The 26,750-nt window shown below is 41.2% G+C and overlaps 1 protein-coding gene and 1 pseudogene across 1 annotated transcript in view; one reads left to right on the forward strand and one right to left on the reverse strand.

The window, feature by feature from the left end:
• Positions 1-26,750, reverse strand: part of GUCA1C (guanylate cyclase activator 1C) — a 45,731-nt gene that overhangs the window by 4,766 nt on the left and 14,215 nt on the right. Inside the window, exons 2-3 of the mRNA XM_066241255.1 lie at positions 9,345-9,494; positions 3,732-3,819 (exon numbers count right to left, since the gene is read on the reverse strand). Of these exons, the coding sequence (XP_066097352.1) occupies positions 3,732-3,819; positions 9,345-9,494 (238 nt within the window). The remainder of the gene's footprint in view (positions 1-3,731; positions 3,820-9,344; positions 9,495-26,750) is intronic.
• Positions 17,724-17,846, forward strand: LOC136312302 (U2 spliceosomal RNA; annotated as a pseudogene).

A 26,750-nucleotide genomic window follows, 5' to 3' on the forward strand; every position in this document is an offset into this window, starting at 1 on the left:
ATGTGCTTGCTTCTTATTTGAGAAATATATATATTACAATCTGGTTGTCTTTCTGTACATATCTTCTATTACACACACAGACAAATATATAAATATATATATATATATATATATATATATATATATATATATATATGTTGGCATATAGTCAACACTATTCTGGTGTACTTAATTTAACATCTCTATTTCTACCTGCACTGATGTTTTCATAACAATGATAATAAAAATAATAAATCATATTTAATTAGGCTTGTACAATATAGAGATTCTCCTCGGTGGTACCAACTTCCCCTTTATGTGTGAATGGAGCACTTTATTCTCCTCTGCTAAATACTGCAAAATCCTTTTACATTCCTGCAAGTATCAACCTTCTGCATCTTCATTACTTTCTCATTCTTGCCCTCTGATGCACTAAGTTGTCTAACAGTATGATTTTAGCATCTTTTTTTAAAAATTTTATTTATTATTATTTTTTTTACAGAGACAGAGAGAGAGTCAGAGAGAGGGATAGATAGGGACAGACAGACAGGAAAGGAGAGAGATGAGAAGCATCAATCATCAGTTTTTCGTTGCGCGTTGCGACACCTTAGTTGTTCATTGATTGTTTTCTCATATGTGCCTTGACCGTGGGCCTTCAGGAGAGCGAGTAACCCTTTGCTGGAGCCAGTGACCTTGGGTCCAAGCTGGTGAGCTTTTGCTCAAACCAGATGAGCCCATGCTCAAGCTGGTAACCTCGGGGTCTCCAACCTGGGTCCTTCTGCATCTCAGTTTGACGCTCTATCCACTGCGCCACCGCCTGGTCAGGCGCATCTTTTTTGATATATGGAATGACTCAGGTGTCTGGGGATGAGATGAAGTAATAGCCTCCAATAATTTCCACGTAAAAGTGAATTCTGCCAGTGTTACCTCTGCATATGAATTTGCCAAGAAACCATGGTTTATTGACTCTAAAGTAAAAATAGTTTATTTGGTACCTTCATTTTGTAAAAAGCCAGTGATATGTGTTTTTTCTTAAATATAAGTTTTTATCAGAAAAAAAAATTATTTCATGTGGTTAGTTCTACAAGCTAGTCCAGAAATCATAATGCATTCTCTCTCATTTGACATTCTTTCCGGTCAAATAGCCTATTTTTCTAACTCAGGTAACCTCAGTTGTTGCCTGAGCACAACACCTTTATGCTCCCAGATCCAATCCTTTTCCCCCTCCAGATTTTTCTACTTCTAGGCCTCTTCCAAACCACAGTCCTCATTTTACTGGTTCCTTGTACTTTGTTCTTGCGAAATCTGCTTGGATAGTAAACAAAGAGTCCTACATTATTTTCTTATTTTCTGGAATATATTGTATGTTCCTTCAAACTAATAGAACCCAGCTTCTTTTTAGGGACACTGCAATCCTCATAGTTCTTCAAAGAAGCTCACCTTTTTTCTATTCCCCTTCTCCAGGATCTATAGATATTTTCGAGCATTCTTGGCCCGCCTTTTGAAATTCAATGTATACTAAGTCTTAAACATTTGTGATGTCCTATCTATTTCCAGACTACTCTTCCTTCAGTCAATGATTTCAGCCCTGAGGGAAAATTGGTTTTATCTCCTCTATTCTAATCTTTGCCATCCTGCAGGACCTCTAAGATTGAAAACGAAAGCAAAGCAGAACAAAAACTACAGCATTTTTCCTGTTTGGTGATCACCATTTTCGGTTGAATATTCCAAATAAAATTTCATTGGCTTCATAAGACCTTCCACTCTCCGTTTCTGGCCCTTTCTCTAGCTTCTCTTAGCTTCCTTATCAACTCTAGGTAGTCTAAATTTGTTCCTTGAAAGCTTTCACATGAACTAATTTATTTTATTCTCAATCCGTAGAACCCAAATACGAGTAATCACACCAGTGGCTTTGATCTTGGTAAACTAGTAAGTGAGCATTCTGACTTGAGATTGAAGTGAGGTTAATCTAAAGTTAGGTCCTTAAAAGGAGGATTGATGTAATTGATTATATTGTTTTTCTGAAAATTATACTTGTTGGGAGGATAAAATGTATTATGCTCACTTTGTTAAAGACGCCGTGGCCCAGGAGATATTAATGTGTGTTGAGAATCGTTGTAGCCTGAGGCTTGGTTTTGGGATTAAGCCTTTCCCACCCTTTTTGCTGTGGGGTGGTACAATCCAATCATGCCTCAGAGAAGTGACTTTGTAGTAGAGACTTCCTTATTTGGTATATTGGATTAAAGGTTATGAATCCACACTATAAAATGGGGGCCGGACAGGAGTTTAGGCTCTTGGTTCCTGAGATTATCATTAGAAGAGAGAGCAGAGGAGAGCAGAGAAAGGCCACGTGGAGGAGGCCAGGGGAAGCAGCCAAGATGGTGGAGTGCTGAGTGAGATGCCAGTTTGTGTAGAGTTTGTATCTGGGATAAGGAAGGAGATGGGGAACTGAGGAGAATAAGGCTGGTGAGCTAGAAACCTTTGATTCTAGGAAACTCGGATAAGTCAGTGGCTTTGTGAGCACTGAATGTGACTGGGTTTTTGGAGCCCAGTGTGTATTTTTACTTGCCCGCTGGGTGCAAGCTAGGATTAAAGGCTATGGCCCATCAGCTTTTGGCTCCGTTGTTTCTTTGCCGACTGTCCGAATCCAATGCGAACCTGCATGGGCCAGGTGGCTGCTGTGATAATGGCCCTGGCTCTGGCTCCTGGCTTTACAATACTCTTGTTCAGTTGTATGGCACGTTCATAATGGTGATTTCATTTGAACTTCTTTTCAGCCTCCTCACCATCCTATCCTGCCAGACTAAGCTGTCACAGTTGACTAGTGCCAGCTGCCGCACTTGACATAGGTCTCTACTGCCCTCAACAGTCCGCTATAAGAAGTGACTAATGGTGGGCAGGCTGATTCTGTGGAAAACGTTACTGTGGATTGATGACAACCATGGCTGGAGTTTCCAATGCCTTATATCCATACTTTAAAAAAATTATTTTGCTGACATTATATTTTACACAATTCTAAGCTTTCATTTTTTTTCAAGGACCATTCCTAGATATGCTGCTTCAATCTCAAATTAATATGCTCACCCAGCCAATGTGTAAGCACTCTCCCTTCTCTTATAATACCTGCATTTTCCCATTTCACACTGCCTCTGAAGAAGTGAACCTTCTCTGATCCAAAGAAGAGTCCATATTTTAGGACAGAAAGAACAGATAGAGAAATGAGCATAAGAAATAGGAATGCAGAAAAGTTAGAAAGAGCAGAAATAGAGGCAAGTATGAACAACTCTTTCCAGAAATGTGTAGCCAAAGGGAAAAAACAAAAATTGGTAATAGAAGAAGATAGCGTAATTGAAGGAAAGATTTCCTCAGTAAGAAAAACTAAAGTTTGGTTGTGTAAGTAAGTTAGAAATCTCCGGTAGAAAGGAAATAATGACTAGAATATGTCCCAGAGCAAAGAGCAGATGGTCCTTCATCTCATATTCTTCCACTTTTCTTTTCTTATATCTTCCTTTACTCTTCTTCATCCTAGAGTCTTAAGCACCATGAGTTGAATATAAATGTGGCCAATAAATATTTACTCAGTTGAATTGTCCCAACTGGAAAATATTAGACTCTAGGTTAAATTATGTAGCTCAAATAATGTCACAACTAGGGTTCTCCTGAAAGGTCCATGCTTTTGTCTCAATGGCACCACCAACTACCATCTCTTACTTTTGTAAGAAAAGTGAGACTGAGGAGAACAGCTGCCTTACCATCGCGGTTTATATCAATCTTATGAAAGACCAAGTTGGTGAATTCTTCAGGACTCAGCGTTTGCTGGCCATTGAGGGCTTGTACAGACTGCAAAGAGAAGAAATTAAATCAGGGGGTTCAACGCTGCTGGAAGTAAAGACATTTTATGAAATTTCTACTTCAGTGTGACAGAATTTGGGGATGTGTGTGTGTCAATTTTGCTCTCTAACCTGTTCTAGCTGTTAAAGATATTGTATGTCACTTCTGAGTAATGAGGATTGGAAGTTAGATGAACTGAATACAGTCTGAAGTTTGATTTTACGCAGGACCAAGGGATTTGTTCAACATATTAGGTCACAAAAGATGCCAAGAGCCCACTGGAGGAAAAAATTGTACTGGTCTCTGCCATAACAACCGCAGACCCAGAAAACAGGTGATGTTTTAATTTCAGGTTTATTATCTTTGACCGTGTAGATGGGCATAAAAAAGATGGTCTATAAGTATCTAATGCTTCCTTTCTGGCTTCTGAGACTGGAAACTCTGATCCTTTTATAGAATGTTCAACTGGGAAGACATATGCCTTGCAAGGACACTTGATTTCTCTCACACTCTGCCGGTACTTTTTTTTTTTTTTTAAATCATAAAAGCTGTCAGAGAACTGAGAGAAAATGACATTTCCAGCTTTCTGGAGGGAACATTTAATCCCCCTGCCCCCCTACCCACTCCCACTCCCTTCCCTAGGTGATTAAGTTAACTAACCCATATTTGACATAGAAATTCTTAATAAAATAAAAGAGACACATACAGAGAATAAATTAGTGCTCTGGAATTTGAACATACAAGGAATCTTTAGAAAAACTGGCAGCAACGCATTGCAATTAGAAGGCATGGTCTTAAATATGACCGTCTCTCTTGCTGCTTCCCAAGCACTACTAGTCTGAAATGCAGCATCAACCGTAATGAAGTGGCAACGCTCCACTCCTGACCTTACGTCAAGGTCTCACAGTTAATTATACGGCAATACTTAAGAGTAATAATGGATACATCAGACAGCATCTTATTAGATGAAGATTTTTAGGGTTTTTCAGTGAATTGGCAGAGACCCCAAAGCCTAGCAATGGGGCTAAGCCTCCAGTATTCCCACATTCTGAAATGATACTAGACCACATCTATGAGCCATAATAAAATATTACAAAATGTCTAGGATTTGTCTATCACCCATCCCCTGGCAACCTAAATGAGAGTGAAGGATTGATTGGATGGTGACAGAGTTTGAGCGGATAATATTTACAGAGGGAATGGTCAGTGTGCCCTATTGTCTTCCCTCTTCTTATAGGAGAAGGGTGGTGGGGAGATGAGCAAGCTCAGAGCTTTCTCGATGGCCCATATCTAAAGTCCACTCTTCTTCTGAGGATGCTTGTACCTGCTTTTTATTACCAAGGCTTTCTCTCCTGCAATTCCCTAAATATAAAGCATGCATTTTAATTCCAGTTAATCCTTCAAGGTCTGAGTTTCTCGACATCTACACAATTGCTATTTTGGACAATTATTTCTTGTTCAGGATCATCTCCTGCACTGTATAATGTTTAACAGCAGCCCTGGTCTCTAAACAACAAATGGTTGTAACACCATACACGCCCCAGCTCCCCAGTTGACAACAAAATATCCCGTGACATTGCCAAATGTCTCCCGGGAAGGAGGGTGAAATTCCTCCGGGTTGAGAAGCAGTCTCTAGGCCTATCTCCAGCTTTCCTCTTCTGGGGTTCCCTCTCTTCTCCAAGCGCCTCAGCTGGACAAGACCCAGACAACTCTGGCAGCTTCCTCTCCCAGTAGCCCATAGCTGACTCATGGAGAAACACCCAGGCATCTTTCCTCCCAACAAATTCTACAGATGCAGACATTTCCTAAACTTCATCCCTCTTCCCTGTGCTGTCACGTGTGCCTCATTGGACTTTTCAGGTATGACTCAAACACTGTAATACTGTGTTTCCCAAATGGTAGGGTACACCCACATCACAATAGTCTCCTTAAATCCCCATGCTCTTGACTTGAGTGAGGAACCTTACCAAAGAAATCCTTTCCTGTCATTTTCACAAAAAATCTGTTCTTGACCATTATACCCTTTAAGTGAGATTAAGAGGTAGGTACTTCCTTTGTAAATTCTACCTATCATCTAGTACTTCTTTCAGATCTCTTGATGCCTGGGCTAAATTCCATTTTAACATCCTATTGTCATGTGTTGAGAGAACTTATATTATACAGTATGGATTACTCTTTACCCTGCTGGCGTTTTTTTCCCCCCATAATAGAGGAAGTATGTTTGTAGACCACTAATTTTTGTAAGTACATATTCCATTGGATTAATTTATTTTAAAATTTTCCTCTTTAAGTTGTTTTGTATTTTTATCGCCTTAAGTGATTCTGTGATGTAAGTCACAGAACTTCTATCTTTATGATACTAATGATTATTTTTCCTGACATAATGTTGACTCTAAAATAAATATGTAACATCCTAATACAAATTACCATATTTCCAAGAATGTTTCATCCATTCATACTCCCTTTGCAGTGAGTAAGGGTGCTCCTTTTTGTGTCCTTGCCAGAAATATTTCTTATTGTTTTTAATCTTTATTAATTTAATTGGAAACAAATATATCCAATTATTAAATTAACGTCTTCTCGGTGCTTTTATTATTTGAGTTTCCCTACTTTTTTTTGTTGTTGTTCTCTTTCTAAACACTTTCAGGAAGAACTGAATTAGCTACTTAATATTTCCTTTGCCTTGATACTAAATTTTACATTTCAATTAATAAAAATCTATGTATATTTTCTTATAAGATTTAGACAAAATCACTTTTAACATTTTTTCTCCCTAATTTTTTTGAGACTCTAATGACTCTTTCCCTGGCCCCCAAATGAATAACACACAGGCAAGATTTTGCCCTCAGCTTCAAAGGCCTGAAGGATGCTTTGTGCACAGATCCTAAAAGAAGAAAACTTGCTCTGAGTACTGCTTTAGAGGCTTCCCCTAACATTTGTATGCTATATTAGATATTCAGGGGCGGTTGTTTTGTTTTTTAAGTGAAAAGTTGGAAGATAGACTCCCGCATGTGCCCAAACCAGGATCCACCAGGCAACCCCCTTCTGGGCCAATGACTGTCCTCAGAGCCTGGAGCTGATGCTCAGGGAGAGAAATAAGGGAGAGAGGGAGGGGGAGAGAAGCAAATGGTCACTTCTCATGTGTGCCTTGACCAGGGATCAAACCTGGGATGTCTGCATGCTGGGCTGACGCTCTATCCACTGTGCAAACTGGCCAGGGCCAGATTTTCAGGGTTTAAAAAATAAGTTTGAGTATATTTATTTAGGTAGATACTTTCAAATTTGCATGGGGTTAGTCACTCTATAGCAGGGGTCCCAAAACCACGGCCCCGCAGGCCACATGCAGCCCCCTTAGACCATTTATCTGGCCCCCACCTCACTTCCGGAAGGGGCACCTCTTTCATTGGTGGTCAGTAAGAGGAGCATAGTTCCCATTGAAATACTGGTCAGTTTGTTAATTTAAATTTACTTGTTCTTGGCTCTGGCCGGTTGGCTCAGTGGTAGAGTATCGGCCTGGCGTGCAGGAGTCCCAGGTTCAATTCCCAGTCAGGGCACACAAGAGAAGCGCCCATCTGCTTCTCCACCCCTCCCCCTCTCCTTTCTCTCTGTCTCTCTCTTCCCCTCCCACAGTCAAAGCTCCATTGGAGCAAAGTTGGCCCAGGTGCTAGGGATGGCTCTATGGCCTCTGCCTCAGGCGTTAGAATGGTTCTGGTTGCAACAGAGCAACACCCCAGATGGGCAGAGCATCGCCCCCTGGTGGGTGTGCCAGGTGGATCCCAGTCGGGTGCATGCGGGAGTCTGACTGCCTCCCCATTTCCAACTTCAGAAAAATACAAAAAAAAAAAAAAAAGAAAGAAAGAAAAAGAAAAAAAATAAATTTACTTGTTCTTTATTTTAAATATTGTATTTGTTCCTGTTTTGATTTTTTACTTTAAAATAAGATATGTGCAGTGTGCATAGGGATTTGCTCATAGTTTTTTTTATAGTCCAGCCCTCCAGCAGTATGAGGGACAGTGAACTGGTCCCCTGTGTAAAAAGTTTGGGGGCCCCTGCTCTATAGAATATTTTAGATTCTTAATTTTGTATTGCACCCCGTAGTATGTATAAAAAATTTCTGAATTTAATGTTTACAAAGTTTGATAACAAAGTTCTTAATACTTTAAAAAAATTTATTTAATTAATTGTGTTTACATAGATTCTAGGGTCACCCCAAATGCATCTCCCTTCTCCTCTATTCCCCTCAACATCTCCCTTGCCCCCTCCCCTTAATACTTTTTTTGTGAATGATCTCTGTGAGATTAAAGTGATAGTAATATTAGCATTATATAAATACTTTTGAATTCTTTCCATATGTTGATTAACTCTACATTTGCTAAAAGTTTTAAATTTTAACAACTTTGTTCATTTGTTGAAGTATCTAGTTAAAATTGTAATTTTACTCATTTTTTTGAATTTTTACTAATATTTCTACTATAAATTATGTTTTTAACTCAGCTCCTTCATCTATAAATGAGAAAATCTGGACCAGATTATTTCAGATTAACTCAGTGTATTACATTCATAATTCTTTTAAACTTTATATCTTCATTTAGGTAGTCTCCCACTGAATCATCTATTACTCTGAAATTCATTTGATCTCATACAATGATAATAACTATCCCACTCCATTTGTGGAGGGAGTTGAGATTTATAAAAGGAATTATTTAAGGCCCTGGCCGGTTGGCTCAGTGGTAGAGTGTCGGCCTGGCATGCAGGAGTCCCGGGTTCGATTCCCGGCCAGGGCATACAGGAGAAGTGCCCGTCTGCTTCTCCACACCTCCCCCTCTCCTTCCTCTCTATCTCTCTCTTCCCCTCCAGCAGCCAAGGCTCTACTGGAGCAAGGTTGGCCCGGGCGCTGAGGATGGCTCTATGGCTTCTGCCTCAGGCACTAGAATGGCTCTGGATGCAACAGAGTGATGCCCGAACGCCAACCCCTGGTGGGCATGCCGAGTGGATCCCAGTCGGGCACATGCGGGACTCTGTCTGACTGCCTCCCCGTTTCCAACTTCAGAAAAATACAAAAAAAAAAAAAAAAGGAATTATTTAGCTTCAGAGATGTAAAAAATTGGGATTCCTGAGCTATCTTTCGGAAATACTGTAATCCAGCTCCTGGAAAGATTCGTCCTCAAGTACCTTTATTCTTAGTCCATATCTCTCGTTCTATAAACCATCTTCTATTTTAGCTGCTCCCTGCAAGACTTTCTGTACCAAGGCAGAGAAAAAAAATATAACATGTTTTCACCTTAATACTCTACCAAATTTGTGAACTTCAGAGTGGACCGGTTATCAAGGCCCTGGCCGGTTTACTGAAAAGAAAATGATTTGCAGTTGTATGCTCAGTGATCAATAAGATAGTGAAGCTTCATTGTTTCAACAATTTCAAATGCACATCCCCCCAACAGCCAAGCACACAGAAAGTCGTCACCACTTCAAAGGGAAGAACATTAAATTAACTGTCTAACATCCTGCAAAGGATATTTTACTACTCCACTTACCATGAAGATGTTCAATAGTTCCTTTTTGTCAATAGAACCATTTCCATCAGCATCATACAGCTTAAAATACCACTTTAGTTTTTGCTCCATTTTCCCTCGTACAACTAGATTTATAGCAGCAATAAACTCTAAAAAGTCAATAAAGCCATCCTAGGAAAAGCAAGGTAGAAAGAGAAATAAATATTTAAGAAAAACAATTGTTTTTTATTTGAGAAGTCATCATTTAAAAACAGGGCCTTTCATATAATTTAATACAACCCACAAGATTTTAGCATAGAACTTTCTCCTGTTTTTTTTTTTTAATTAGGTACAGGTAATGAATATAGAAGCAAGTAACTATTATCAACAAGCCAACTAGTAACAAGTGTTGGTGAGGCTGTGGAGAAAAAGGAACCCTCATTCACTGTTGGTGGGAATGTAAACTGGTACAGCTGTTATGGAAGAAAGTATGGTGGCTCTTCAAAAAATTAATAGAACTACCATATGACCCAGCAATCCCTCTACTGGGTAGCTACCCACAAAACTCATGCACTCCCATGTTCATCACAGCATTATTCACAGTGGCCAAACATGGAAACAACCCAAGTGTCATTCGACAGAGGACTAGATAAAGAAAATGTGGTATATACAGTGTGTCCATAAAGTCATGGTGCACTTTTGACCGGTCACAGGAAAGCAACAAAAGATGATAGAAATGTGAAATCTGCACCAAATAAAAGGGAAACCATCCCAATTTTTGTAGGATGATGTGGCAGCATGTGCGCATGTGCAGATGAGGATGTAACATCGTGTATACAGCAGAGCAGCCCACGGCCATGTCAGTCGAGATGTGGACAGTACAGAGGAAAGTTCAGCGTGTTTTGTGGCTCGCTAAATTCATATCCGTGGCCCTGGCCGGTTGGCTCAGCGGTAGAGCGTCGGCCTGGCGTGCAGGGGACCCGGGTTCAATTTCCGGCCAGGGCACATAGGAGAAGCGCCCATTTGCTTCTCCACCCCACCCCCCCTTCCTCTCTGTCTCTCTCTTCCCCTCCCTCAGCCAAGGCTCCATTGGAGCAAAGATGGCCCGGGCGCTGGGGATGGCTCCTTGGCCTCTGCCCCAGGCGCTAGAGTAGCTCTGGTCGCGGCAGAGCGACGCCCCGGAGGGGCAGAGCATCGCCCCCTGGTGGGCAGAGCGTCGCCCCTGGTGGGCGTGCCGGGTGGATCCCAGTGGGGCGCATGCGGGAGTCTGTCTGACTGTCTCTCCCCATTTCCAGCTTCAGAAAAATACAAAAAAAAAAATTCATATCTGTGACCAAAGTGCAACGTGAATATTGGCGCGTTTATAATGAAGCGCCACCACATAGGAATAACTTTACTTGTTGGGATAAGCAGTTGAGGGAAACCGGCAGTTTGGTGGAGAAACCCCGTTCTGGTAGGCCATCAGTCAGTAATGAGTCTGTAGAGGCTATAGCTACCTAAGGAGCCCTAAAAAAATCTGTGCATGAGCCCACATCGAACTGCACTGAATAAGTATGAAACTGGGAGAGTTTTCCTTTTATTTGGTGCAGATTTCACATTTCTATCGTCTTTTGTTGCTTTCCTGTGACCGGTCAAAAGTGCACCATGACTTTATGGACACCCTGTATATAAATGGAATACTACTCAGCCGTAAGAAATGATGACATTTTTCTATTTACAACAACATGGATAGACCTTGAGAACATTATGCTAAGTGAAATAAATAAATCAGAAAAAGCTAAGAACTATATAATTTTACACACAGGTGAGATATAAAACTGAGATTCATGGACATAAATAAAAGTGAAGTGGTTACCAGGGAAAGGGTTTGGGGAAAGGTAGAGCAGAGGGGGAAGTAAAGAAAGACAAATACATGGTGACAAAAAATGATTTGACTTTGGGTGATGGGCACACAATGCAATCAACAGTTCAAATGGTATAGAGATGTTTACCTGGAACCTATGTACTCTTATTAATCAATGTCACCCAATTAAATTTAATTTTTTTATTTTATTAATTTATTTTATTTTATTTTATTTTATTCAGTGAGAGAAGGGGAGGCAGAGATACAGACTTCTGCATGTACCCTAACCGGGATCCACCTAGCAAGCCCACTAGGGGATGATGCTCTGCCCACTGGGGCTTACTCTGTTGCTCAGCAATTGAGCTCTTCTTAGCACCTGAAGTGGAGGCCATGGAGCCATCCAGAGTGCCCAGGGCCAACTCAATCCAGTAGAGTCATGGCTGCAGGAAAGGAAGACAGAGAGAGAAAGAGACACAGAGAGAGAGAGAGACACAGAAAGAGAGAGAGAGAGAGAGAGAGATGAGAGGCAGAGAGGTGGAGGAACATAGTCATACAAATGCAGGGCTTCTCCTGTGTCCCCTGACCAGAAAACGAACCCAGAACACATCCACACACTGGGCTGATGCTCTACAACTGAGCCAACCAGCCAGGGCCTAAATTTAATTTTCTAAATAAAAATTTAAAAAATTACTACAGCTAATAAGCAAGGAAATAAAAAGAAACAAGTAACATTAAATATATAGTTAAGTACCTTTTTCGGGAAAATATCTACTTCTAATACCTAAAAACAATGGTTGTGAAATGCCAGGTTGGAAGGCTGAGTCCTCACCACTGGGCATCCCAGAGTGGCTGTCTTCTCCTCAACATCTTCAGGTTTGGCCGTCCACTTAGGGCAAAGACCAGGTACTAATTTTGAACTGAAAGGAAACATTTCAAGTAGCTAAATTCTGTACTCCTTTTCAGAGAAACTGATTGGTCTTGTTGGGCTGATAAACTCCAGGATTCCTTTTAAGGGCCTCATTTTTGGTATGAATCAAAATATATGAGCTTCCCTTTTTTTCTATAAAGATTTTTGTCATATTAGTCAATCTTAGAAAAGATTGTTTCAGGGTTGCAAACTTAAGCAGTTTCTCTCATCCTGTTTTAAACTGGTGAAACATTCTCAATTGAAAATGACACAGTTGTGTCATTCTTAAGAACCATACACTTCAAACTTTGCTCAGTCAAATGCTCAACTATGTTAAGAAAGGTGGCCAGCTCTGGGTGTGCAACTCACTCTGCTGTGTTCCCGTGAGTTCGGGCACCAACGGTAGCATATCCAGGCCAAGGCGTGCCGTCAGCTGCACTCTCTTTGGACTATGAAGACGTCGAGTTTGATTTTCCAAACAGAATATGACAGGGTCCCCAAACTACGGCCTAAGGGCCACATGCAGCCCCCTGAGGCCATTTATCCAGCCCCCGCTGCACTTCCGGAAGGGGCACCTCTTTCATTGGTGGTCAATGAAAGGAGCACATTGACCATCTCATCAGCCAAAAGCAGGCCCATAGTTCCCATTGAAATACTGGTCAGTTTCTTGATTTCAATTTACTTGTTTTTTATTTTAAATATTGTATTTGTTCCCGTTTTGTTTTTTTACTTTAAAATAAGATATGTGCAGTGTGCATAGGGATTTGTTCATAGTTTTTTTTATAGTCCAGCCCTCCAACGGTCTGAGGGACAGTGAACTGGCCCCCTGTGTAAAAAGTTTGGGGACCCCTGGAATATGACATAAAATACCCCTTTCCCTTGTAAATAAAGAGCTTTAGACTTATTGGTCTGTAAAGTGATAGGTGTTTGCCTTGAGTCTCAAGCTTCTGTGCCTAGTTCTGCCTGGTTTATAAGAACAGCAACTGAGAAACCGCTAGTAGTTCTGGATGTGAAGCAAAGCCTGTTTGGTTAATTAACACCTTTTTTTTCCACCTTTAAAAGAGGCAACTACAACATCTCCAATATCTGGAGCCAATGTGGTAATCACTATACTATTATCTCTAAAATGTATTATATATTTTTAATTTTCTATATGCTGTGAATGCTTTACCTCTAAGTAAAAAATATATCAAAAAAGAAGATGAAGAAAAATATTTAAAAATGAGCTCACTCCATTTGGGTATTAGAGTTTGACATTTTACAGTTGAGGCATCTTTACCCCATCATTAACTTTAATGCTTCATAGGAGGTAAGATTTCTGCTAACAGGTTGAAGTCTGGTTGAATGAGTCTCCTGAAGGAAGTGTGCTCAAGTATATAAAGCGTAAAGTGGTTTCACCTTTTCTCCATCTGCCTTTCGTATTGCTTATGACCACCACTTTCTTAATCCCTGGTAGCTGAGACAAGGGAAGCATTTTTTTGTTTTGTTTTTTTGTTTTTTTTGTATTTTTCTGAAGCTGGAAATGGGGAGAGACAGTCAGACAGACTCCCGCATGCGCCCGACCGGGATCCACCCGGCACGCCCACCAGGGGGTGATGCTCTGCCCACCAGGGGGTGATGCTCTGCCCCTCCGGGGCGTCGCTCTGTTGCAACCAGAGCCACTCTAGCGCCTGAGGCAGAGGCCACAGAGCCATCCCCAGCGCCCGGGCCATCTTTGCTCCAATGGAGCCTTGGCTGCAGGAGGGGAAGAGAGAGACAGAGAGGAAGGAGACGGGGAGGGGTGGAGAAGCAGATGGGCAGTTCTCCTGTGTGCCCTGGCCGGGAATCGAACCCGGGACTTCCGCACGCCAGGCCAACGCTCTACCACTGAGCCAACTGGCCAGGGCAAGGGAAGCATGTTTTTATAGAGTTGAAATTTACTTAAAATGACATCATGATATCTCTAGATCTGGCAGGGCATAACCATTATTCTTCAGAAACAGGATTGGCAGGTTCAGAGGATGTGCCCTAAGTGGACGGCATCCAATCAGAGGCACATCTGTTCCCAGCTCTTCCTCCTGTGTCTCTAGAGCTGACCAATCAGTACAACTGTTTCCTGGGTGCTCATGTGTACCAAAAGGTCACAGAAGCACCCTCCCTGCAAAGACTGAGCTGGCTGGTCATCAAGTTGATCCTCCAGTGTTCCCATAAAATAACTGATATTTTAGGATGGCTTGTTTCATGTTACGAGTCCCACCTCAGTGATCACAGTCTTGAGTGTCACCTGCATGATAAATGGCTGCAGGCTAGACTGAACACTGTTGCCTTTAGAACAGTTGGTATTTTACGATTAGGCACAGTGGGTGGGTGGCCCTAGCACTTTCCAATTCAGGCTCTGAAAACTCTGGGCAAACGCTACCAGGAGAGGGGCATAAATATTTTTATTGTATGGTTTTAAAATGGACAATCTGCTTAATCTATAAAGTTAACTGTGGGCAGGGAAACCTTTCTACCTGAACAAGTGTAGGCCCTTCAAAAGCTCCTGGAAGCAAAACATTTCCTGTTAAGATTTGGTAAAACTTTGCATTAGTGAGAGGATCCTCGGCCAATGTGATTTAATAGCTTGTGTTACTTGTTGGAGAGGAGTTTAGGTGTATGCTTACTCCATAAATCAGAAAAAATAATTGTCGTCTTCAGTTAACCTACAGATTTCAAGCGTGGGAACGGGGGCTAAGAGTTACAGAGAACCGAGATGTTCTTGCAGATGTACTAGGAAGAATGCGGTAGCGAATGCCCTAAAACGTTTCTTTGAGGCAATCCAAAGGAACGCTCCTCTGTTCAGAGTTCTGAGGTTGAGCCCACAGGAGCCCATAAGGCACCCAAAACTGTCTGGAGATTTCAGAGTGGAGGTCGAAGAGTCTGTATTTTTAAATGCTTCCCAGGTGAGTCTTACGCATCCCAAGGCTTGGAAACCTTAGATCTAAGCTGTTTTTCTTAGCCATGTCTTTCTTTACAGGCAATGTAATCATCAAGCCTTCTCTCCAAGTGGCTATTATAATTGTGACTTATTTTCCCATGAATTCAGATAACCTTATAAAACTAATTAGAAAAATTATGACCCATATGGCTTAGTCTCAGAATACTGACACAGTCATACAAATGCATTCCAGCAATCAAAACTGAATTTCAAAATAACAGCAAGTCTTCGTTTTCATTTCTGGAACAAACACGAGTGGCACAAAACTGATAGATTTCTTCACAACACCCCCTTCATCTCCAATCTGCTCTTTCTCAGACACCTGCTGCTGGGGCTCCAGCAGTCTCCATTGCCCAGGCTCTTCGCTGCCAACTGAGGGTGCAAATGTTTCACCCTCTTAATCCCCCATTTTTTCCTCATAATTCTGTACCACAAAATCCTTAAAAAATCAGTTTAGCAATGGCAGGATCTTCTTTAGAGGTTGAGGGAAGGTTGTTAATTAGGCACGCACAAAGCCGTTCTAGTAAGCCTCAGGAAAATAAAGAGTTTGGGAGGGCACATACAATATACTTTTAATCTCAACACGTTCATAGATTTATACATTATGTTCTGAGGATGGAGTGGTTTACAGGAAGGGTTAAAACGGGCTCAAGATATGGAAGCACGATAGTTTCTTGGGCTCCTGAGGGATTTGGCTCCATTCATATGTCATGTTACAGAAAGGATTTAAAACAAGAGGAAGAAAAAATGTGTCTCGGGCCTTCAAATTTAAGCTTTCTCATGGTCTCTAAAACGTGAAAACTATAAGGTGTGGTTGTTACATCTATAAAGAAACTATAATGTATGTGTGTGTGTGTGTGTGTGTGTGTTTTCTTTCTACTGTTAAAGAGATAAAACTTTAGAAGTCTAATATAACAAAAATCAGAAAAACAATGTCCTGTAGGGCTTCTGTCCAACAAAAAATCCATAAGTGAGGCCCTGGCCGGTTGGCTCAGTGGTAGAGCATCGGCCTGGCGTGCAGGGGACCCGGGTTCGATTCCTGGCCAGGGCACATAGGAGAAGCGCCCATTTGCTTCTCCACTCCCCCCCTTCCTCTCTGTCTCTCTCTTCCCCTCCCGCAGCCAAGGCTCCATTGGAGCAAAGATGGCCCGGGCGCTGGGGATGGCTCCTTGGCCTCTGCCCCAGGCGCTAGAGTGGCTCTGGTCGCGGCAGAGCGACCCCCCAGAGAGGCAGAGCAAAGCCCCAGAGGGGCAGAGCATCGCCCCCTGGTGGGCAGAGCATCGCCCCTGGTGGGCGTGCCGGGTGGATCCCGGTCGGGTGCATGCCGGAGTCTGTCTGACTGTCTCTCCCCGTTTCCAGCTTCAGAAAAATACAAAAAAAAAAAAAAAAAAAAAATCCATAAGTGAAATTTGTGGCCTTCAGGCAAAGTTTATGACCTGCCATCAATCAGTTATTTTTAGAATATGATAAATTTGAAATGCAGTTAGCAAGTTGAATTATAAAGCTTATATGCATATGGAAAGAACTATTTTCTTATACATTACCAAGTATAAAAGCAACTACATATTTATATTTAAAAAAGGAAATAAAGCCCATGTTTCAAGCACTGTGCTAGTCACTTTCCATGCATTCTCTTTCATTCTAACAGCAACCTCACAGGGAGCCTTGTTATTCTTATTTTATAGAGGAGAAGACTGATTGCCAGAGAAGTTAACAGAGCTAGTTAAAGTAACTGAACTGGAATGTGGGTGAATCCAAGATTTAAACCCAGTCAGCCTTACTCTAAGGCTTTTGTTCTTTGTATAACCTGATATTGTCCCCAAAACACATTACAATAGAATGGTTTTTCTGGAAAAGGTGTCCGTAGATGTGAATAGGTGGGGCATGTTCAGTGTAGCACGTTGTTCTGGATTCCTACGTATGAACTATCAGTCAACAGCTGCATAAAGTCAGGTAACTGACTGTCTGAGATGCTGCGCTTTGGAGCGTGTGCTGCCTTCATACCTGTGCTGGCCCAAGTTAAGCTGGTCCGTCTGCTGTAAGCTGCTTAGCCTTAGGGAGACCTGTGAGCCCAGGGTTCTCAGGACTGCCACGGCCAGGCCCTCCCTCACCCTGCCCCGACTGCCATCTGGCTCCGCAGGACACAAGTTGTTCATTCTCCTCTTGGCCTATCCTGTTCCCTAGTGTCTTGGGTAGACATTTCTTCTTTCCATTTTGGAATCCATAGCCCCTCTTTCCCACCCTCCACCCCTCTAGACAACAGCCTCTCCCTGCCTACAGTCTTCCTAAGACATTTTCCCAGCTGCCCTTCCAGGGCCTGAAGTGTACACACTGGTCCTGCTCTCGCTGATCGTGTTCGTAGTCTTCACCCGCCCCTGGAGAGGAAGCTATAGCCTTCCCTTGCTGCACAGCTGGTTCTTGCTTTGGCTCAGCATTTCCCCCTCTTTCGTGCCCCACGCCTGCATGACAACCCTGAGGAATCCCTCCATTCCCCCCACCTGTAAAAATCTCTGCTAATATCTCACCGTGGATATCACCTGATATATCCAATATGGTCCATCACTCTCTCTCTCCCTCTCTGTTTGCCTGAGTGATCCTAAGAAATAGAGACATCTGCTTTGGGGGTTTGTCCCAATGATGAAACCAAGAATTTATAAACTGAATAAAATCATTAGGGTAGCTTGGCTTCATTTCATTGATTAAAATCATAGAACTATCGCTTCTCAGCCTTTTGGCTAAGATCAAGTGTAGTATCTGTCCTTATCAGCTTAAAATCATAGAACAAAAGCTTTGGAAACAGTCTTTCATTTTGCAGATGAGAAATGGACTGGACTATTAATAATGACAGTTACAATAATAATCATGATGACAATGACAACCGTCGGAGTTAATGTCATACTTGCTATACATATAGTGCCAGGCGTTGTACTTTACACACATGAGCTCACTTAGCCCTAACAAAGCCCTTCAAGTACTGACCACAAAGCACATCATCCTAGGTCTAGTAACGCTAAAACCACGGAAATAGAAATATTGCTATAACAACAACTAGTGATAATACCCCATTTGCTCTAGTGTACCCTGTTACTCCCTTATGCAGGAAACAAATAATTCCGCATCCCAGTTCGACGCTCTATCCACTGTGCCACTGCCTGGTCAGGCAAAATAATTCAAATTTAACAAAAATCCACCAAACTATAGCCCCAGATTCATACCATTTCCCCCCCATAGCATTAACTTTCTGCTACTTTTCACAGAATCTCTGTCTGTGAAAAATTCATGAATTGTCACAGCACTTGACCTGAAGACATTTAGATATTTTCTTTTTTTTTCACGTGACACTTTTCATTGACATTTTACCAACTGTGGAGGGTAAATATAATACAACATAAGAAATGAAATGTCTGTTTGAAAATGGTTGCTCAGATGGTCACAGAGAGCTGGTATAAGTACATTACAGGCTTGATCAATAATTGTCAGTGACACTTAATTTGCATCTTAGGAAGTACAAAGAAAGTAGACTATATAAAGGCCATCTCTAGCATGACAAATATGCATGAATACTTTTTAAATACTTTTATAAATTTTATAAATCTGTGAAGGAAATGTTATGTTCCGCATATATGACCTAGCCCATTTTCACCTACGGGCACTTATATTAAGAGCAAACACAGACTCTATCAGCCGTGGAATTGCTGGAACATCCTGAGGAGAGACTTCCCTCTGTAAGATGAGAAATATACTCTGACTTGGTAAATTGGTTCTCTAACATGATCTTTATGCAGATCAGACACGGCGGTTCTTCACTTAACCATGACTATACAAAATCTAGGACTCCAGGACACAAGGCATTTCACAATTTTTATCAAATAAACTCTTGATTATTATTAATAGGTTTCCTGGATATATCAGGCAGCCCTGACCATCTGCTCCCAGAATGCAGCCAGCTCAGCAGGTGTCCAACCCACAGTAAATTAGAAGCCAGTCTCCTGTGTTTGAGGAAGAAAGACAATTGTCCGAGCTTGGTCATTTCTGAATGAGCTAATTACCGTAGGGAAGACCCACCCCGGACGATAGCAATGACAGCCTTTTGCAAGGAACTTCCTCAGGCAGCCAGTGTGGACTTCCTCGTCTAAAAACATGTCTCCTGAAACTGACATTGCAGCAGATAAAATAAAATCCAGCCTCACCCTAATTCAGTCAGCCTGTCTCTTGAGGGTATTGCATTTCCCGTGAAAGAGTCTGGATCTTTGTTCTTTTGTGAATAGAAAAGGTGAATAGAGGAGGCAGAAGATGCCAGAATAGATGGTGGAATATATATAGTACTAATATACCAGGTGTAACTTGCTTCAAGGCCATGTTCCTTTACTATGTCTGTAAACAAAAAAGACCAGAGGAACTGCTTCTGGATGAACTATTTTGGGCCCAGAATCCCCTTTTTATATGTGTCCACGGTACACAGCTCTTTGGTGGCAGAAGTGGGCCTAGGACCAAATTTTCTGCCACTTTGACTGTGGTCTTTCCTGTCTAGCAGCAATGCTCGTTTCTGGCTGCATATTCCAACCGTCCGGCAGCTTAAAACAAACAAAACAAAACATTGCTTTGACACAGTTGGACTGAAGTAGAGACCCAGCCACCGGTATTATTTATTTATTTATTTATTTTTATTTATTTATTTTTGGTATTTTTCTGAAGTTGGAAATGGGAAGGCAGTCAGACAGACTCCCACATGCACCTGACCGGGATCCACCCGGCATGCCCACCAGGGGGCAATGCTCTGCCCATCTGGGGCGTCACTCTGTTGCAACCAGAGCCACTCTAGCACCTGAGGCAGAGGCCACAGAGCCATCCTCAGCACCCGGGCAAACTTACCTCCGATGGAGCCTTGGCTACGGGAGGGGAAGAGAGAGACAGAGAGGAAGGAGAGGGGGAGGGGTGGAGAAGCAGATGAGCGCCTCTCCTGTGTGCCTTGGCCGGGAATCAAACCCAGGACTCCTGCACACCAGGCCAACGCTCTACCACTGAACCAACCGGCCAGGGCCGGTATTTTTTTTTTAATTGAAATTATTGGTTTACACTTGTTAACACCCCTAGATGCTTCTAATCTGTAGCCAGAATTGAGAAACACAGTTCCGACAGATTCTGTTGAAATATATAAGTTACAATAGCTGAAATTTAAATGTATGTCAGCAGACACAGTTGATTATCTTTAACAGGTACAATAAATGTAACTTGAGGCCCTGGCCAGTTGGCTCAATGGATGGAGCGTTGGTCCAGCATGTGGACATGCCGTGTTCGAGCCCCGGTCAAGGCATACATGAGAAATGACCATCTGTTTCTCTCCACCTCACTCTCCGCATTCTCTCCCTCTTCCCTTCTCGCAGCCAGTGGCTTGATTGGTTCAAGTCTTGGCCCAGGTGCTGAGAATAACTTGGTTGATTTGAATATCAGCCCCATATGGGGATTGCTGAGTGGATCCCAGTGGGGTGCATGAGGGAGTCTATCTCCCCTCTTCTCACTTAAAATAATGTACCTTGAATAGCACAGTCCTACTAGACTATGTTATATTATACAGCCTTCTTTTATTCTTTGGGCATTTAGTCTTAGTATAATGTTTATCCTCAAATAACTTTTAAATTCTTAGGGGGCACAGAAAATCATGTCTTATACCTACTTATGCACCCTTCTCCCCTAGCCCTCCAAAATTTGGTTGTGATTTTTCTACCATTACCCCACCATGCTGGGATAAGATTGAAGACATCTGTGGCCCTTCATCCAGTCTGCTAGTCTAGGAAGAGGCTGAACCATCAGTCACATTACTGGGCAGAGTTTAAAAGCACCCATAAAATATCTGAGACCCATCTGCAACCTTAAAACTAAAGTTAGTACAATGTTTTGTCCTTTCAATCTTTGATTATTTACCTTGTATTTTTATTCATGATTTTAATTTTTGTTTACATAGATTCAAGTGTACCAACGAATGTATCTCTCCCCACCCCCTTATTCCCCCTCAGCCCCCCATGCCCCCCCAATACCCTCTTCCCTCCAGGATTTGCTGTCCTATTCTCTATAATGCTGTGTTATGTATATATAATTTCATTAATCTCTTTCCCTTCTCTGATCCCATCTTCTCTTCTACTTTCCCTCTGACCACTTTCCTTCTGGTCCCTTTGATCCCGCCTCTGCCTCTGTTCTGTTGCTCAGTTCACATTGTTCATTGGATTCCTCAAATGAGTGGGGTCATATGGGGTCTCTGCCTGGCTTATTTCACTTAGCATGATAGTTTCCAGGTCTATCCATGTTGTCGCGAAAGGTAAGATTTCTGTCTTCCTCACGGCCATGTTGTATTCCATTGTGTATATGTACCATAGCTTTTTTTTTTTTTTTTTTTTTTTTTGTATTTTTCCGAAGCTGGAAACGGGGAGAGACAGTCAGACAGACTCCCGCATGCGCCCGACCGGGATCCACCTGGCACGCCCACCAGGGGGCGATGCTCTGCCTCTCCGGGGCGTCCCTCCGTCGCGACGAGAGCCACTCCAGCGCCTGGGGCAGAGGCCAAGGAGTCATCCCCAGTGCCCAGGCCATCTTTGCTCGAATGGAGCCTCGCTGTGGGAGGGGAAAAGAGAGACAGAGAGGAAGGAGAGGAGGAGGGGTGGAGAAGCAGATGGGCACTTCTCCTGTGTGCCCTGGCCGGGAATCGAACCCGGGACCCCTGCATGCCAGGCCGACGCTCTACCACTGAGCCAACCGGCCAGGGCCTATGTACTATAGCTTTTTAATCCACTCGTCCACTGATGGACACTTGGGCTGTTTCCAGATCTTGACTCTTGTAAACAATGCTACAATAAACATAGGAGTGCATTTCTTCTTTTGAATCAGTGATTTGGTATTCATAAGATATATTCCTAAAAGTAGGATAGCTGGGTCAAAGGGCACTTCCACTTTTAATTTTTTGATGAATCTCCATACTGTTTTCCGTAGTGGCTGCACCAGTCTGCATTCCCACCAGCTTTGCAGGAGGGTTCCCTTTTCTCCACATCCTCGCCAGCACTTACTATGTGTTGCTTTGTTGATGAGCGCAATTCTGACTGGTGTGAGAGGATATCTCATTGCGGTTTTAATTTGCATTTCTCTAATGATTAGTGATGTTGAGCATTTTTTCATATGCCTATTGGCCATCTGTATGTCCTCTTTGGAGAAGTGTCTATTCATTTCTTTTGCCCATTTTTAGATTGAATTGTTTATCTTCCTGGTGTTGAGTTTTTTAAGTTCTTTACAAATTTTGGTTATTAACCCCTTATCAGACCTATTGGCAAATATGTTTTCCCATTGTGTGGGTTGCATTTTTATTTTGTTAATGGTGTCTTTTGCCATGCAAAAGCTTTTTAGTTCCATGTAGTTCCATTTGTTCATCCTGTTCTTTATTTCACTTGCCTGTGTAGAGAAATAGGCAAAAATATTGCTATGGGAGATATCTAAGAATTTACTGCCTATGTTTTCTTCTAAGATGTTTATGGTTTCATGACTTACATTTAAGTCTTTTATCCATTTTGAGTTTACTTTTGTGAATGGTGTAATTTGGTGATTCAGTTTCATTTTTTTGCATGTACCTGTCCAATTTTGCTAACACCATTTGTTAAGGAGACTGTCTTTAATTCCTTGTATGCTCTTACCTCCTTTGTCAAATACAAATTGTCCATAAAGGTGTGGGTTTATTTCTGGGTTCTCTGTTCTGTTCCATTGATCTATATGCTTGTTCTTATGCCAGTACCAGGCTGTTTTGACTGCAATGGCCTTGTAGTATAACTTGATATCAGGAAGTGTGATACCTCCCACTTTATTCTTCCTTTTCAGGATTGCTGAGGCTATTCGTGTTCTTTTTTGGTTCCATATAAATTTTTAGAATATTTGTTCTATATCTTTGAAGCATGTCATTGGTATTTGAATAGGAACTGCATTGAACTTATAGATTGCTTTGGGTAATATAAACATTTTAATGATGTTTATGCTTCCACTTGTTTGTATCTTACTTGATTTCCTTTAACAATGTTTTATAATTTTCCAAGTACAAGTCTTTAACCTCTTTGTTAAATTTACTCCTAAATACTTTATTATTTTTTTGTTGCAATAGTGAAAAGGATTGTTTTCTTAATTTCTCTTTCTGACAGTTCATTGTTGGTGTATAAAATTGGCACTGATTTCTGAATATTGATTTTACATCCTGCCACCTTGTTGAATTCATTTATCTGGTCCAGTAGTTTTTTGACTGACACTTTAGGGTTTTCTATGTACAGTATCATATCATTAGCAAATAATGATAGTTTTACTCTTCTTTTCCAATTTGGATGCCTTTTATCCTGTCTTCTTGTCTGATTGCTGTGGCTAGGACTTCCAGAACTATGTTGAATAAGAGTGGTGAAAGGGGGCACCCCTGCCTTGTTCCTGATTTTAAGGGGATTTCTTTTAATTTTTGTCCATTGATTATGATGTTGGCTTTGGGTTTGTCATAGATGGCCTTTATCATGTTGGGTATGTTCCCTATATTCCCACTTTGCTGAGAGTTTTGATCATAAATGGGTGCTGGATTTTATCAAATGCTTTTTCTGCATCTATGGATATTATCATGTGATATTTTTCTTTCCTTTTGTTTATGTGTTGAGTCACATTGATTGATTTGCAAATATTGTACCAGCCTTGTCTCCCCAGAATAAATACCACTTGATCATGATGTATGATTTTTTTTCATGTATTGCTGGATCCAGTTTGCTAATATTTTGTTGAGATTTTTAGCATTTAAGTTCATCAGGGATATTGTCTATAGTTTTCTTTCTTTGTAGTGTCTTTGGCTGGTTTTGGAATCAGTATTATGCTTGCCTCATAAAAGGTGTTTGGAAGTCTTCCCTCCTCTTGAAATTTTTGAAATAGCATGAGAAAAATAGGAATTAGTTTTTCTTTGAATATTTGGTAAAATTAGCCTGTGAAGCCATCTGGCCCAGGACTTTTTTCTGTTGGGAGTTTTTTGATTGTTTCAATCTCATTGATGAAATCAGTCTGTTTAGGTTTTCTGACTCTTCTATATTGATTTTTGAAAGAGTATATATTTTGAAGAAGTTGTCCATTTCGCCTAGGTTGTCTAATTTTATGGCATACAGTTCTTCAATAGTATTTTCTTACAATCCTTTGTATTTCTGCTGTGTCAGTTGTTACTTCTCCTCATGTCTAATTTTATTTGAGTCCTCTCTCTATTTTTCTTGGTGAGTCTTTTTTTTTTTTTTTTTTTTTTTTGTATTTTTCTGAAGTTGGAAACGGGGAGGCAGTCAGACATACTGCCACATGCGCCCGACCAGGATCCACCCGGCATGCCCACCAGGGGGCGATGCTCTGCCCATCTGGGGCATTGTTCTGTTGCAACCAGAGCCATTCTAGCACCTGAGGCAGAGGCCAAAGAGCCATCCTCAGTGCCCAGGCCAACTTTGCTCCAATGGAGCCTTGGCTGTGGGAGGGAAAGAGAGAGACAGAGAGGAAGGAGAGGGGGAGGGGTGAAGAAGCAGATGGGTGCTTCTCCTGTGTGCCCTGGCTGGAATCAAACCCGGGACTCCTGCATGCCAGGCCGACGCTCTACCACTGAGCCAACTGGCCAGGGCCACTTGGTGAGTCTTATTAAACATTCATCTATCTTGTTTGCCTTTTCAAAGAACCAGCTCTTGGTTTCATTGATCCTCTGTATTTTTTAGTTTTTTGTTTTTTGGAGGGTTTTTTTTTTTTTTTTCAGAGAAAGAGAGAGTCAGAGAGCGGGATAGATAGGGACAGACAGATAGGAACAAAGAGAGATGAGAAGCATCAATCATTAGTTTTTTGTTGTGACACCTTAGTTGTCCATTGATTGCTTTCTCATATGTACCTTGACTGTGGGACTACAGTGGACTGAGTAACCCTTGCTTGAGCCAGCAACCTTGGTTCCAAGATGGTGAGTTTTGCTCAAACCAGATGAGCCTGCACTCAAGATGGCAACCTCAAGGTCTTGAACCTGAGTCTTCCGCATCCCAGCCAGACATTCTATCCACTGTGCCACCGCACGGTCAGGCACCTCTGTATTGTTTTTTAAGCCTCTATGTGATTTATTTCCACTCTGATTTTTATTATTTACTTCCTTCTACTTCCTCTAGGTTTTATTTGCTGTTCTTTGTGTCATTCTTTTAGATGCAGGGTTAAGTTGTTTATTTGAGCTTTTTCTAGCTTCTTAAGGTATGCCTGTAGTGCTATGAACTTCCCTTTCAGAACTGCTTTTGCTGTGTCCCATAAATTTTGAGTTGTATGTTTGTTTTCATTTGTTTCAAGGAAATTTTTTATTTCTTCCTTGATCTCATTGTTAACCCATTCGTTATTTAGTAACATGCTATTTAGTTTCCAAGTGTTTGAGTGTTTTTCAGTTTTTCCATTGTAGTTGATTTCTAGTTTCATGACATTTTGATCCAAGAAGATGCTTGATATGATTTCAATTTTCTTAAATTTATTGAGACTCTTTTCATGACCTAGCATGTGGTTTGTCCTAGAGAATGTACCACAAGTACTTGAAAAGAATGTATATTCTGCTGCTTTAGGGCAAAAGGTTCTGAAGATATCTATTAAATCGAGTTGATCTAGTGTGTCCTTTAAGTCTACTGTTTCTTTGCTAATTTTCTTTCTTGAGGATCTATCCAGTGATGTTAGTGGTGTATTAAAATCCCCTTCTATTATACTATTGCTGTTGATCTCGCTTTTTATATCCATCAAAATCTGCTTTATGTACTTAGGTGCTTCTATATTAGGTGCATAGATATTTATAATGGTTATATCTTTCTGTTGAATTGCTCCCTTTATCATTATATAGTGACCTTCTTTATCCCTTACTATAGCCTTTGTTTTAAAGTCCATTTTGTCTGATATAAGTATTGCTATCCCAGCTTTTATTTTCATTTCCATTTGCATGAAATATTTTTTTCTAACCCTTTACTTTCAATCTATGTACATCTTTTATTTTGAGGTGGGTGTCTTGTAGACAACTATGCACAGGTCCTGTTTTCTTATCCATGCAGCTACCCTATGTCTTTTGATTGAAAAATTTAATCCATTTACATTTAAGGTTATTATTGATATGTAGTTGTTTATTGTTATTTTATTCTTTAAATCTACATTCCTCTTTTACTAATCCCCCCCCCCCCTTGGTTCTGTTTACAGCAGGCCCCTTAGCATTTCTTATAGCATTGGTTTGGTTGTAATGAATTCCTTGAGTTCTTTTTTTTTTAGTCTGGGAAGCTTTTTATTTATCCTTTAATTTTAAATGATAGCCTTGCTGTATAGAGAAGTCTTGGTTGTAGGCCCTTGTTTTGCATTATTTTGAATATTTCTTGTCATTCCCTTCTGGCTTCTAATGTTTCTATTGAGAAGTCAGATGTCATCCTTACGGGGGTTCCTCTGTAGGTAATAGACTGCTTTTCTCTTACAGCTTTTAGTATTCTTTCTTTATCTATTAATTTTTGTATTTTAATTATGATGTGTCTTGGTGCTGGCCTTTTTGGGTTCATCCTTAATAGAACTCTCTGTGCTTCTCAAACTTGTGTGACTTTTTCCTTCATCAATTTAGGGAAGTTTTCAGCTATGATTTGTTCAATCAGATTCTCTATCCCTTGTTTTTTCTCTTCTCCTTCAGGAACCCCTATGATGTGGATGTTATTTCTCTTCATGTTGTCACAGAGCTCTCTT

The sequence above is a fragment of the Saccopteryx bilineata genome, chromosome 8 (genome assembly GCF_036850765.1).
Source record: "Saccopteryx bilineata isolate mSacBil1 chromosome 8, mSacBil1_pri_phased_curated, whole genome shotgun sequence".
NCBI classification, from domain to species: domain Eukaryota; kingdom Metazoa; phylum Chordata; class Mammalia; order Chiroptera; family Emballonuridae; genus Saccopteryx; species Saccopteryx bilineata.